The sequence below is a fragment of the Coccinella septempunctata genome, chromosome 5, assembly GCF_907165205.1.
Source record: "Coccinella septempunctata chromosome 5, icCocSept1.1, whole genome shotgun sequence".
In the NCBI taxonomy this organism is placed as follows: domain Eukaryota; kingdom Metazoa; phylum Arthropoda; class Insecta; order Coleoptera; family Coccinellidae; genus Coccinella; species Coccinella septempunctata.
Window position 1 is genome coordinate 5,310,290 of NC_058193.1, and position 15,356 is coordinate 5,325,645.

Consider the following 15,356-nt stretch of genomic DNA (forward strand, 5'->3'; position numbering starts at 1 on the left):
AAAGTTCAGCTTCAAAATACACCAATGTGCAAATCATCAGCATGAAATTATGATTCGTTCTCCATAAACGTCTAATGGAAAAATGTAGATAACCAGAAGGAACTCATTTATAAACTTCAGGATAGTTTTAGAGCTGCAAATGCAGTGTCCGAATCTTTTTCGATACAGGTTGTTACTTTTGGTACAATCTGATATAAGTATTCAATTTTAATTTCATTGTTCACATTTTTCTGCTTTTGTTTTCTTTCTATTTCAGATTTTCTACTCAATTGGAGGAGAGTCTATGGATTCCGAGAAAAGGATCAATTTTTGAGGTGCGAGATGCCCTTCAATATAAAATATTTCAGCCTATTTCGTAAAAGTTAAAATATATTGTGAAATTCAAAGACTCACCCGTTATAAGGTGGTATGAAAAATAATATGAGTTTGATATAATATGTAATCCTCCTAAATCAATCATTTTATTTAAATAAAAATATTTCCAAAATATGTGTAGGTACATGGCTGCAAAAGAGGACACTCAAATATCTGACTATATCGATGAAAGTCGAATAACTAGGAGCATTCTGTAGACAAAGATTAGAAATGAGATCGCTGTAATTAATATTGTGTTTCACCGACTGATAATGCATAATGCAGTAATTGCTCAATTATGCTGATACATCTGTTTTAATAAGTTTCTGACGATATTTCACCTTGCTAGTATATTTTATACATGGAATGGTACTTCTGCCACCTTTGCCTATTTATTTCAATGAAATGAAATCGATTCGGTAAAAACCTTATCGAATTCGGAATTATTTGCTAATGGAGTATTATACTGATAATCCATGTTTATACATAAATAATTCTCCTCATTATTGATGATGAATGTATGAAGTGATTATAACAATTAAAAAATATTATGCCGCACACCTTGATCTTCCATTAATGAAGTATAGTCAAAGAAAAAAAAAATGATCTTTATTTAATCAAAGTCGAATGAAAAACTGAAACTTAATTATTCGAGAAACAGGTATGTTATTTTTTATCTGCTTTCTGTACATATAAAAGGCGATATAATATTAAAAATCTTCAGTTTTCTCGAATCCTCAGAACCGAAAACGATATTCAACCATGAAAGTGAGTTAAGGGGCATTATCATCACAACATATTTCACGATTGTCTTCCTATCATTTTGTCGTATTCAAAAATGTAAAAAAACACTGTTGAATATTTCTGCATTTTTTAGGCGATCCTACTTATCTTCATCCTAATCGGACTGTGTGCAGCTGCTCCGGTAAGTGACGCAGAAAAGCGTGATGTGAATGATCTGGAAACTGCCCAATCGAACTATCACCCTGGCTACTATAATACTGGCTTCTATAATCAGGCCTACCGTAATCCTTACTATGGATACTACACCGGCAACAATAATGGTTACTACAACAGATATTATAGAAATGGATACAATTCTGGTTACGTTGGAACATACATTCCTTCTATTTATGGCGGTTTGAGTGGACATAATGGATACTACAATGGATATTACACTAACACTTATCCTTACAATTTCAATGGTTATAATGGCCATCAAAATAATGTTCATTATTGGCGTTGATGTATTAAATGATAAGCGATAGAAGAAATTTTATTAACTATCAGTATTGTATCGAATGAAGCGAATAGTTTATTTCTATCGTTCCATTAAACCAGCTTCTGAGGGTAATATTACGTTACAATATCACTCGTTGTCATAACACAACAAATAATGTAGTAGTGGAGCTATGATCAGGGTCTAAAATTGAAGTTTACTTTCTTGCATAAGGTCTTGATACATAATTGTAGAATCGCTATTTCGTTCAAAAGCCTTCAGGGAGCAGTAGCGTAGAAAAATTCAGAGCGAACTGCAACGTTTCAATCTCTTATGAAGACCCTGTATAACATATGCAGAAAAACTATTCACACCGACCGACGAAAAAATTCTCGTATCCTTTCTTTTATAAAGCAGAGGACTGCAATTTCATGCAATTCAAATGAATTAATTACCGACAAATGGGGAAATGGTGAAATAAGTTCTTCATTCACGATTCCATGAAGTCTTCCAATAATGTTATCGGTTTTAGCACTCTTCTTCTACATTGACATTTTCAGATACAGGCTAAATGACATTTGATGTTCAAATAACATACGAGGATGTATTGATATCTTGTTAGCCTAGACCAGTTCCATGCATAAAAAAATATTGCGTTACCATAGCAACGAACAATAACTCAGTAGAAGTGTCAGTGTGAAGTTTGTGGTCAAAAAAGTAAACCAGAGTTACGCAATAAACTAAAAGAAAGAAGATCAAGTCAAGGAGTTTGTATCTTAGCAAGTATATTTATTTTTCTGGTAGAACGTTTTCGGCTACAATAGGGTAACCATCTTCAGTACCACTGAAACACATAAACATTAAAGGCCCCAAGAACGTCTGGGTCAGTCTATAACCTACATGTCAAACTAAAAATAAAGAGTATCTAAATCATCACAAATTGACGTTAAGGATGGTAACATTTTCGGTTTTGCCACCAGCACAATAATTCGTAATTCATGTGGACCTAACCTTACAAAATCATGAAATGAAACAACCGGAACATCGAAACAGGTGAAACAACACTAATCAGTCAACAACACAGAAACACGTAAAACAGGTAGAGCAGGAAGTCAAACATTTTATATAATTTTTAAATTTTCTTGAATAATGGGATATAAGATTTATTTAGGTTCAAGTTCGTTTGAATATTCAAGCATTTGTCATTTTTCATAATTTCGTCTTCTATATGAATATTCTCTAAAAAGTCAAGTCTTGTTAGGTTTTTGGCGTCTGTCCTCAGGATAATCTTGGAGTTCCCCTGTGGACTGAATGCGTGATTATTGAACTTGACATGATGCCCAAAAACTGACTTGTCGGGATATCTCAGATGTTCGGATATTCTAGTCTTTAACTGCCTAAAGGTTCTACCGACGTAGGTAGCTTCACAGTCGCCACAGCCCAATCTATATATCCCACTCCTTTCTAGGTCATGGGTTTTGTCCTTTGTATTAATCAAGTGGAGGCCCAGAGTGTTAGTTGTTTTTGCGGATATTTCAATGTCTGGGAAAGCGCGTTTGAGGATTTTAACTGAACCCTCATAAGTTCTTGTGTTGATAAAAGGGAGGGAGAACTCCTTGACTTCATCTTAGAATTTTCCAAGTACACAGCTTTAGATACTTCCTCATAAAAGAAAGAAGATGTCCACCGAAATTGTGAAAATCGAAAAATTGTATCGAGCCATCATCAAGTACCTGTATTTAAAAGGGTTAAGAGGTAAGCAGATTTACGAAGATATGCTCAATACTCTTTGTGATCAATTTCCTCCGTTTGCGACCGTAAAAAATTGGACTGCAAGCTTCAAAAGAGGTAAATTTTCCATTGAAGATGATGACTGATCGGAAAGGCCAGTTTATGTGTCAGTCCCTGAAAATATCGATGCAGTTTATGGCATGATGACCGTCGAGTTGGGCAAAAACAGATATCTGAAGCACTGAATATTTCATACGAACGCGTTTGTCATATAGATCAAGTCAATTTGGATATGAGAAAATTTGTTGGAAAATGGGTCCCCAAATGTTTGAATGTTTACCATTGTTTGGGCGTCAGTATTATGTCCGGGTTGGCAATTCTTTTTCCACCTCTAGGCCTGTTACAAGCGGTGTTCCCCAGGGGTCAGTTTTGGGACCCATTTTGTTCCTCTTATATACAGCCGATCTCCCTGGAATGCTCACGTCCTACGTTTCTATCTACGCTGATGATACTAAGATTTATGGAGCTGATAAAGACTCCCTACACCGAGATCTATTCATCATCCAGCAGTGGTGTGAAGACTGGCTCTTACCAATTAATCCCAAAAAATGTGTTGTTCTACATGAAGAATGAAGAATCTCCGAGAGCAATACGTCATTATGGGGCGACTATTTCTGAATGCTCAAGTCATGTTGATTTGGGGGTCGTCGTGACTGAGAGTTTGAGTTGGTCTGACCACATTCATAACACCTGTACCAAGGCTCCTAGAATGCTGTATCTCCTAGAAAGAGTATTTGGAAAGTGTAATATCAGTACTTGTCGCTTTCTCTATGTAACATACATTCGACCACTAATTGAGTATGCCGGTCCTGTTTGGGACGCAAGATTGGTTGGTGACAGGACCTCTTTGGAGAATATACAAAGGCGAGCAACTAGGATGGCTTTTGGTTTCCAGCGACCTAGTTACGATGATCGGCTCCGTATGATGAACTTGCCACGCTTTGAAGATAGACGATCGAGGGGAGATCTCATAATAACATATAGAGCACTACGAGGAATGTTTGGGGTGGATCTCTCTCATCTGTATATTCCAAATACGAGTCGACGTCTTCGTGGTCACGAGTTTAAATTGTACCGTGAAAATTTTCATCATGCGGCGAGAGAAAATGTCCTCTCTAATCGGGTTTTTCATTCTTGGAATCGGCTTCCATCTGAGGTAGTGAATAGTGTGAGTGTTAATTCAGATTGGAGTCAGATCGGAGTTACTGAAAAGTTGCACTGTGTATGTCTTTCATAATATTTTTGTTTTTTTTGAGCCTTATAGATTTTCTTAGCTCTTGATTTGAATAAATAATAATAACAATAATAATAAAAGCATGCAAGGGTAGAAGCATCGCGTTCGATCTGTCCTCGATTTGAAAACGATGTAGACTTCATAAACCGAATTATTACTATGGATGAGAATTGGGTACATTTCTACGATCCAGAATCAAAACAACTATCGATGGAATGGCGACATTCTGGTTCACCAAGACCTAAGAAGTTTCGTGTCCAAAAATCTGCTGGAAAAGTTCTTGCTGCAGTTTTTTTGGGATTGAGATGGAGTAATCATGATTGATTTTTTGAATAAGGGTAGAATAATAACCGAAAATTACTATTCGACATTACTGACCTCTGTACAGAAAAAAATTGAAGAGAAAAGATGCGGAAAGCTATCCAGAGCTGTTTTGTTTTTGCAGGACAACGCCCCTGCACACAAATCTCATGTTGCCATGCAAAAAATTCATGATTTAGGGTTTGCATAACTAACTTACTACTTATTCACCAGATTTGGCTCCATTCGACTATCATCTCTTTCCTCAACTGAAAAAAGGTTTAAAGGTCGAACATTTTCTTCCAACGAGGAGGTAATAAAAGCTGTGAAGGTCTGGTTTGCAGAGCAAGAGGAAACATTTTTTTTTGAAAGGTCTAGAGACGTTGCAGGTTCGCTGTAATAAATATATTCAATTAAGAGGAGAATATGTTGAGTAATAAAATATTTGGACATTGAAATTTTGTTTGGTTCTATAGTAGGCTAAGAATTTTTCAATATATCCTCGTATTAATAAAAAAAAATTATTGCCCACATTTTATTGTAATGAAGATAACTTAAAAGCACGAAGTAAAAATATCCAGGAAAATCAAAAATGAGTAACGGCCGGTTTCATAATGAACCCTAAAGTCTCTTTAATTATAAAGCTTTCTTTAACCCAACTAAACATGACACTAAAGGAAGCTTTAAGCTTAAAGTGTCTTTAAATTTGATTATGAAACTGGACGTAAGCACTGTATAGAATTGAGTAGTGGAATTAATGTCTGTGAATTAAATATCAATGAATATGTTAACGGCATGCAGACAATTATTGAATTCTGAAGGAAGAGGTGTACTTTTTCAGAATTCAATAATTGTCTGCATGCCGTTAACATATTCATTGATACTGTATAGAATGCCTGTGGCCTAGGGCGTATAACCGATCTATTGATATATGAATGTTCTTGTCCATTAGGTACATACTAAAATACTGGATGAAGTAATACTTCAATAATGTTGTTATTCTTGTATTTCCGTTTGTCCAACTCGGTTATAAATTATTGACAGCAATCTGACATACCCCGTTACCACGTAACGAAATTCATTCACATTAACATTTTCCTCCCCCATAACATAAATAATTATGAAATCACAAAATATCTACAAAAACATATATGGAGAGAACGATAAAAGTAACTATGATGCAATTGAACCGCATATACACACATATAAATTACAAACACACACGTAAAATCTTGATGAAGTCTAAAGGTAAGCGCACATACATCGGCATCGGACGGACTAAACGGACGGAAGGGTCGCAATTTTTATGAAGATATCGCACATATCCCACCGAAAGAATAGGTTAGTTGCGAATATGTCTTCAAGCGGTGAGAAATTAGTGATTGTTCTGGAAGAAGAAAATTTTCGAAAAACGAAGGAGGTGCTGACGAGTGTGGATTCATGATACACATGAATGTAAAAAAATGAATGGTTTTGGAGAATATGTTCTCTTATTTAGTCCTATTTTAGTTCTTCAATTGGAATCCATGAGAAGATCCACTGAAGAAAAGTGTTTAAAAGCAACAATTTGTAAAAGAAGACTTATACATAGTGGCTCATTCAATATGTTTTGAATAGAATAACTGAATTTTCAACCAGCCATATTTCCGGCGATGATTGCTATAGTTTCTTGCACTGAAATACAATGCTAACTAAATTATAATTCCGTACCCACACTTTTCGTGAAAATTCATGTTTTCTTATTCGAATGACTAAGTATACAACAAAGGAGCTGCTGTAGGTAGGGAATAATAAGCCCTGCGATCTATTTTTTCGGAGGATCCATCTTTCACCACCAAATCAATTAAAAAAAGTCATGAGCGAAAATAAAATCAATCAATCAAATCAATCAGATTTATATACGCTAGTGATGTTTACGCCCGGCCGTCCAGTTTCAAGAACGAGTATTCCACCACAGTCAATATCGTATGTCTGATATCAATGCTGTAGTCTGTTAATTTTTTTCCTTATTTAGAATAGAATGCTGAAGCGAATAATAAGCTATATAATATGCAAGGAGGGTTGGAGTGACTTCTTACCAAGGATTATAAATTGAAGTTTATAAACTATAATTTCATACTTTTTCTTCTCTATTCAGAATATTTTACGAATTTCTACACCGGGAGAAATATCAGTTCAAAATAGACGGTCAGAGAAATTGATAGAAGGAGTAAAAATGGAAATAAATAAATAGCCTAACACAATTTTTTTTTCATTCTGAAAGCCCTAGAGCCCCAGTTCCAAGGATTAAAATAAACCACCACTATTCTGTAGACGATGGAGAGCATGTTCCTCATATTTTTTCGAATGTCTAAAACGACTGACCAATAAAATTAATACAGAAATGTATCAGATTTACTCAGAAAATTTTCTATTTCTTCCTGACAGCCCTAGAGCTCTAACTCATTCATTCATTCTACATTCATTGTTTTGAAAATTCAAAATGGCCAAGAAAATTTATTTTCCCGTGCACCCGTTTCATCAATTTTCTTGGATGGCCATTTTAAATTTTGTAAAAAAAAGAGGAACATGCGCTCCATCGTAGAAGAATATCTATTCATTTTTATCGTTGGAGGAGGTTTTTCTGAGTACACAGCCGGCCATTGAACTTGAAAAGTGAGGAATATGCGCTTCATCATACACTAAATAGTTCATTTTGATCCTCGGAGCTGTAGTACAATACAATACAAATTTATTCATCCTTTAAGACATTACAGGGATGTATAGGACATGTCAATAATATAGAGCAAATGAATGAAATGACTGGCTATTTCAAAGGGCTAGATAGAAATTCACCAGTGCTATTAAAACATTTCTCAACAAACAATTCCTTGATTTCCTTCTTGAAATGATTATCATTTAACAATTTGAATCTATCAGGTAGATGATTATAAAAAGGTATACCAGCCACTCTTGGTGACGACTCGTATTTAGACGTTTTATGCTGAGGAACACATAAGATATTTTTGTGTCTACTTTCATAATTCTGAAAATCGGAGCACCTCATCAAATTGGCCAAGTTACATCTAACAAATAACAAGCATTTCAACATATAGACACAAGGAAATGTAAGCAACCTGTACTTTTTGGATATTCCCCTATAGGATTCTCGGGGCTTAAGGATGAACATGAGGCGAATTGCCTTCTTCTGTATGATGAAAACCCTTTCACCCTCAGACGAAGCACCCCACAGGACAACATTATAACAAAGATGGGAATAGACTAAACCATAGTATACTTTCATCAGAGCATCAAGGGGGAGAGAATCCTTAATTCGATGCATGGCGTAATAAGATCTATTTAGTTTTTTTACATACGCTGTTAATTTGGCTGTGCCATCTTAGGTTGCTGTTCACGTAAAGACAGGATCCAAAAAATTTTACACACTCCAGAGATCCAAAGCATCCCGTACTTTTTTTGATGACCTGGGGACCAGATCAGAGCAACGAATCTGCAATCTTATGATCTGGGTCTTGTTCAAGTTGACAATAAGTGCGTTGGCTTTGCACCACTCAGTGAAACGCGCTGCATGGTACAAAGTATGAACAAAAAATTATGTTGGGATATTTCAGTCATCCCTCTATGTACTTTCGCCATCAATTTCCTTGGCCGGATGTTTTGAACTGATTTATCTTAGATAAATCCTCAATCTTAGAAGGAATCCTTAAAACATTCTGAATAGCAAAAAAATAGAATATCGGTTATTTGGATCCTTGGAGGTGAGGTTCTAAGGCTGTCAGAATTAAACAAAATTTTTTATGAGTACATTCTGATTTACATCCCTCTATCCACCAATTTTGTTGGCCGACCATACTGAACTTGAAAAATGAGGAATATGCGCTTCATCGCAATATGAAAATCGATAATGAAATAAAACATGATCTATAATCCTTGGTATGAAATGAGTCCATCCCTCCTTACATATAGCTAATTATTCGCTTCGTCATACTATTATGAATAAGGGAAAATGAATTAACCGACTGCAGCATTGATATGAGAGATCGCCCGGGAGCAAAAACACGATTATGTGACTTGAGGGAACAATATTAATTCGAGGAGGATCCTACGTTGTATGTATTAAAACAAATATGGTTCCATCAGTCTTAATCATGAATTAATTTGGAATGTTAGAATCTTAGAACGTTACAGTTTAAATGATCCACGAGCTGTTATTTTCAGCATCAATACATTTTAGATTTTAGGATAAAGAATATATCATAACATTGAATAATTTTCCTCAGATAGATTTTCTTTGAATAGATTTTTCTCAAATAGATTATTGAAAACTCCCACCTCCCATCTGAGACTGCATAAACTCTCTAATTATTCAAGACGTTTCTATATCTTCCTACACAAACTGAGTCAATTCAATTGTTTATGAATAAGATGTCTAAAACAGTGGTGTGTGCAATTGTCACTTTTTGCAAGCATCAACATTTCGGCAAATCGGGGATATGGGATCAGTTTCGTGGCGGCGCCACCATATCATTTGCTTTGTTCTATCCTTGTTCTACCAAAAGAAGTCCAATAATACTCTTTCGCTTTATTTTGTTTTGCGTTGATATCGAATATCGATTAACGAGTGAAAAATATGAACTGGCCATTTTGTCAGCTGTTAAGAATTTTTTGTGATTTACAGTTTAATTTTCGTTGTGAAAACAAATCTGTCGATATTTCAACACTGTCGAATAAGGGTTCGAAGAAGTATTTACTGTTCTTCTTCAAGATAATTTCCGTTTGACAACTTGAATTCGTGAGGGGGGTAATTCAATATGATTTTAATAAAACATATTTGATTGGTCAAATATCCAATATATTAAGTTGCTATAAAACTTAGCTATATCCGTCCCGAATGTTCGTTCATCTGATTTGGTTCTGCCTCAAATTCCAACAACACCGAATTCTTAGCTGTAGTTCTTGATTGTCCATACAGAAAACTGAACTTACTGAACGACATGTTGAACAAATGAATGTTCTACACCCCTTTCTCGAAACTAATTCATTTTCACACACCAATAATCGCTTATAAATACAACATATTCGTCGTAGGAAAGTATTCAAATTATTTTCAAATATCAATTGACAATGCTCTGTCAAATTCTGAACAGCGCTACCTACAGTGGGAAAAACGAAACTGATCCCATATCCCCACGACATTTAAAACAAAATCGAATCAGTGAATATAACAGAGTTTTAGACATCTTATTTACGAAACTGAACATAACCTCTCAATATAGTAATTTTATTTTTTCTTTAGGTGATTAATTCTGAGATTTTTTGCGTTATAAAATTTGAATCTTGAACCAAAAACACTGCCACTCGGTTTGTAATACTCTTATCTTTTGGATGAGTCCTGGAAAGTTTTCGTTTCAGGTTCATTCGGAATACAAAGGTTGAAAAGTAATTTACATATAAGCTACATTTTCGCTAAGCCTTTGACAGCGCTTTTCAGGCTGTCACATTCTAAGTTGTGCTTTCCAATCATTTGGAAGGAGGGCAGGGTTTGCCATGTTTTCAAGAAGGGCTGCAGAGAAGACATTGAAAATTATAGACCTATCGTAATTTTGTGCAATTTCAGTAAAGTTTTCGAAAGAGTTTTATATGATATAATTTATGCACATGTAAAATGTCGAATTAATGATAGTCAGCACGGTTTCATTAAAGGTCGGTCTACTGTAACGAACTTGGCTTTTTTTACCCAGTATGTCTCTGCTGCATTAGATGAGTCATTTCAGGTCGATGTTATATATACTGATTTCACCAAGGCGTTTGACAGGCTGGACCATAGAGTTATTTTGGAAAAGTTGTCTTCGTTTGGCTTATCAATGGACTTCATCTGTTTTCTAAAATCATATCTTGCAGATAGAAAACTTTTTGTTCAATGTCTTGGAGCCACGTCATTCAAGTTCTCCGCGTCGTCTGGTGTTCGCAGGGGTCCATTTTGGGTCCTTTGTTGTTTATGTTATTCATGAATGATTTGAATTTATTGCTGCTTTGTCTGTTTCTTTTATATGTTGATGATTGTAAGTTGTTTCGCCGTATTGTTTCTATCCAGGATTGTTGGGATCTTCAGGGTGACATAGATAGACTGATTGATTGGTGTAGGAGAGACCGGCTTTCATTGAATATAAAAAAGTGCAACGTGATGTCCTTCGGCCGCGGAAAATCTAGGGTTCAATTTCTATATAACATTGAAGGTAGTGTTTTGAAGAGAATGACTGAATGCAGAGATCTGGGAGTCTTATTTGATCAGGGGTTAACGTTTGTGCCCCATGTGAATGCAGTTGTTTAGTTTCCAAAATTGATTGCCCCTACTTGCTGGCCTCCGTGGATTTTCACGTCCCGAGGTTGCCTGTATAACAAAATTTTATCTTCCGTTTCCACGAACTAACGTGCTTCGGTTTTCGCGAATGTTCAGAATATGCCATGATTTTTGCAATTATCAACATGTTCTAGATATTTTTAACAGTTCTCAATTAGATGTTAGAAGAGCTGTGTTCGGATCAAAATTATTGTGAGGAACTGTCTTGTCATTTATCTATTGTATATCTTATTTTCTTGATTTATTATGAAATTTTTTCTGTTATTTGTAATTGTGTTTTTTCCCAATCTGTAGTTGGCTTAGGCTGTAGATTGCTGTAGTATTTAAATTAAAAATTAAATTATATTAAAAATACGCATCTTCACTTAAAATGTTCAACAATATTGCACTTTTGCGATTTTCGTCCTCAATCTGATTTGCGACAAAATAATATTGTAACCTTTTCTTGAATATCGACCATTCCGAATTTGCGGAGTTCTGGCTGAGAGGTAGAAAAACTATTGTTGTAATGTTTGAAATGTTAATTCCAGTTTAAAATATAGAAAATTGTCTTTTGTAACTTAAACTTTTATTCTGTAAAAAAATATACAAATACTTTTCGCCATGTAGTATAATTTGATACTGACTGTGGTTTCGTTAATTGGCACGAGAAATTCGAGAATCTTATTCTATTTCGCATGAAGAAATTTTCAGTCATGAGCAATCTAAAAGAATTTGAGTTTATTGTAGAATACACTACAGGCCTGGACAAGTGTGCGGTGCTGCACATGAAAAGGGGGAAACTGATAAGTGGAGAAGCGATGTTGGTGCAGGATGAATTGCCAATACAAAGAATGGGCCCGAGAGAGACTTATAAATACCTGGGAATCCAGCAGGGACTAGAAATAAATTTCGCTGAAACAAAAACAGCCTTTAAAAATAAATTGATAGGCAGATTAAAAAAGATCTTGCAAAGCAAATTGAATGAGAAGCCGACATTCACATGCATAAGCACGTGGGTTATTCATTTGGCGTTATTAAGTGGTCCACTACAGACCTCAAGGCAGTAGACACTGAAATAAGAGTATTATTAACAAATATGCATCCACCAACAGGTTATAGGTACATACCTAGAAAAGATGGAGGGAGAGGGCTGGAGAATGTTGAAATAACGCATCACAGAGTAGTAAAGGATATGAGAGAGTACTTTAAATCTAAAATCTCACCTATTTTCAGGAAACTATACGAAGAGAATAACAACATAACGGCATTAAATCTGGCCTCAAGAAATCTCCCATACTCAAGGAAATGCTAGAGAACGATGAGGTAAAACTGTACTGGGACCATCAGCTTATCACTGATATACTCATCCCCCAAAAATCGTCCAGACATTGTGTTGATCCTGAAAAAAGAAAATAAATTAATTGAAATAGACACTGTCTATACGTCTATACTGCATATACGGAAAAAATACTAAAGTACCACGATTTAGCTTTGGAACTCAAGGAAATATATAAACTTACCTCCACGTCAATTCTGCCTCTCGTGATCACTAAGAACGGTCTCGTGGAAGCACATTTGCTGAAGAGTACAATTGAGCTGGAACGAGCGCCTCATTGAAGAAGCACAAAAAGAGGTCATCTTGTGGACCACAAGAATAGTCCGAAAATTCCTGACAAGCAGTTGAGAAGTGTCATAATTAAAACAATCCGGCACAATCAAAATAGCCTTACCCTAAGTAGTGATTCACAAAAATATATTCATACCGAGTACCACCACCAGCTGAAAATCACACAGAACGGCTCGTTATGACATCCTCTACACGTTGCGACGACAATTGGCTGGACGCCAAATTTGACCGAATCTGAACATCCGGTATGTTGGAGGTTCACGCTGATCGAGTTTGGTGGCGCTCTCGTCAGTCTCATGTACATTATCTGTATATTTCGGGTAATACATCCAACGGAGAGTTTAGCATCCGTAGCAATCGGCAACGCTGTTTTGTTGTTCACTCCATGAATTTAATGGAGTTTTGTTTTGTTTTTTCTTATCGCAGAAAGAACATTGCAGCTGACAGAATATATTCTGGCGGGATTCTAACATCGTGCTCGGATCTGAAACTAAACGTTTCATTTTGCTTCTCGCATTGTACACCAATTATCAAGATCATGAAGAGGAAAATTAGATTTGAAATATATTCATCGAAACGATGAATATATACGTATATACGTATACTAATATACGAATCGTGAGATTATTCTCTTCACGAATTATCGTAAGAAAATGCTACTTTATTTTGGCGGTTCTTAGTACCTACTTCTTGGGAGACTAAATAATAATGAAATGAAGGTTTTAGCGGCAAGCAGACAGGAATTGAATTCTGAAAAGAGTACCACCCAGAGCAGGATTCGAACCTACGACCCCCCGATTACTGGTCAGGTACTCTCCCAACTGAGCTACCCGGGCTGACGTGAGGATCCATCTGCATTGTCTAGAAACCACTCTCCTCAGAATTCACTTGTTAGTATTATCACTTCTGAACTGTGGCGTTCGAAAGCGATTGGAAATGTTATAGGTGGAGGGGATCAACATTCATTTTCAATGATCTTCGGGATTCAACATATCCATTTCCCGGAGCGTCGTCGACATATAGCGATATCAGCGGGGATCGGATGCGAACCTCCGATCATTGAACAAATTAAGCCGAAAATATAAATTGTGATGATAGTTAAGTGTCTGAAATATAATGAAATGAAGGTTTTAGCGGCAAGCAGACAGGAATTGAATTCTGAAAAAAGTACCACCCAGAGCAGGATTCGAACCTACGACCCTCCGATTACCGGTCAGGTACTCTCCCAACTGAGCTACCCGAGCATTGTCTGGAAACCACTCTCCTCAGAATTCACGTGTTAGTATTATCACTTCCGAACTGTGGCTGCTAATCAGGGGGTCGTAGGTTCGAATCCTGCTCTGCATAGTACTTTTCTCAGAATTCATTTCCTGTCTGCTTGCCGCTAAAACCTTCATTTCATTATATTTCAGACACTAAACTATCATCACTAAAGAATAATGTTGAAAGGTCTCTAGATTAATGAAAATCTTGTTCTGATACATCGTTTCACAGTGAAGACAAAATTTTTATATTTCACCTAGTAAAATTAATTATTCGATAAATCTTAAATGGTGAAAACATTCCACGTGCGCCCTTTCGACTAGGTGATGAAATTTCATTTTCAAATTTCACCTATTGAACATAGGGTGAAACAATTTACAACTTCTTCATGATTCCAAATACTGATGATATCTATAAATGGTTACCCTATTATAAAAAAAATCCCGAAATATATCATTCTCTAATTCCAAGCAAAATAAGCATTTTATTTAAATTTCCACGAAGAGAAATTTCATGTAAAGTGTGGGCAAAATTCGTTGTCCACTAAGGGGACCTCGCGAGGAATACATATTTCCGAGCTCTTTTTGAAAGGAAGAAAAAATGGTGAAAACCGTAGCCTCCTGCAATTCTTCGTTTTTGAGTTATCAGCCAAAAATGAGATGATGTTGACGGTTTTGAAGTTCTCATGACTTTTGGTCTTTTAAGTTACAAATCCAAAACTTGGACCTTCTACAGGCACTTTTTCACGTAGAATCCACTGACGGGCTCAAAATATTTTTTCATTTCGAATCATTAGGCGAATTTTCATTTTTTTAAATACAAACTATTGTTACAAAAGTGCCTAATAAAGTTCAAGTTTCATATTTGTAACTTTAAGGACAAAAAGGTTAAGAGAACTTTTCGAAATTGTCAAAATATTATTTTTTGCTAATAACTCAAAAACGAAGAATCGTAGAAGGCTACGGTATTCACCATTCTTTGTTTCTCTGAAAATGAACTCGGAAATGTGTCATCCGTTTTCTTCCAGCTCTCGAGATCCCCTCAGTCGACAATTAATTTTGCCCACCTTGTACAAATTCGATGAGAGCATTTCGAGAAGAGAGACTTAGAGAAAAAATCTCTTTGAACCACGATCTCGTTTTCCGGAATAATTCGATATCAGAAAGCAGATTATAAATATCTTGATTCGTTTGCAAGTTACAGGACGTTTCTGAAGTATTTTCCA

General features: G+C 35.8%; 1 protein-coding gene and 1 non-coding gene across 2 annotated transcripts; one reads left to right on the forward strand and one right to left on the reverse strand.

Annotated features, from left to right (window-relative positions):
- The first annotated feature begins 1,033 nt into the window (after positions 1-1,033).
- Positions 1,034-1,753, forward strand: LOC123313768 (staphylococcal secretory antigen ssaA2-like). The gene is made up of 2 exons (XM_044898776.1): positions 1,034-1,122; positions 1,232-1,753. The coding sequence occupies exons 1-2, from the start codon at positions 1,117-1,119 to the stop codon at positions 1,598-1,600; spliced, it is 375 nt and encodes a 124-aa protein (XP_044754711.1). The 5' UTR covers positions 1,034-1,116; the 3' UTR covers positions 1,601-1,753.
- Positions 1,754-13,631: 11,878 nt separating this feature from the next.
- Positions 13,632-13,704, reverse strand: Trnat-agu. The gene has a single exon. It is a non-coding gene; the product is annotated as a tRNA-Thr (tRNA).
- Positions 13,705-15,356: the final 1,652 nt, after the last annotated feature.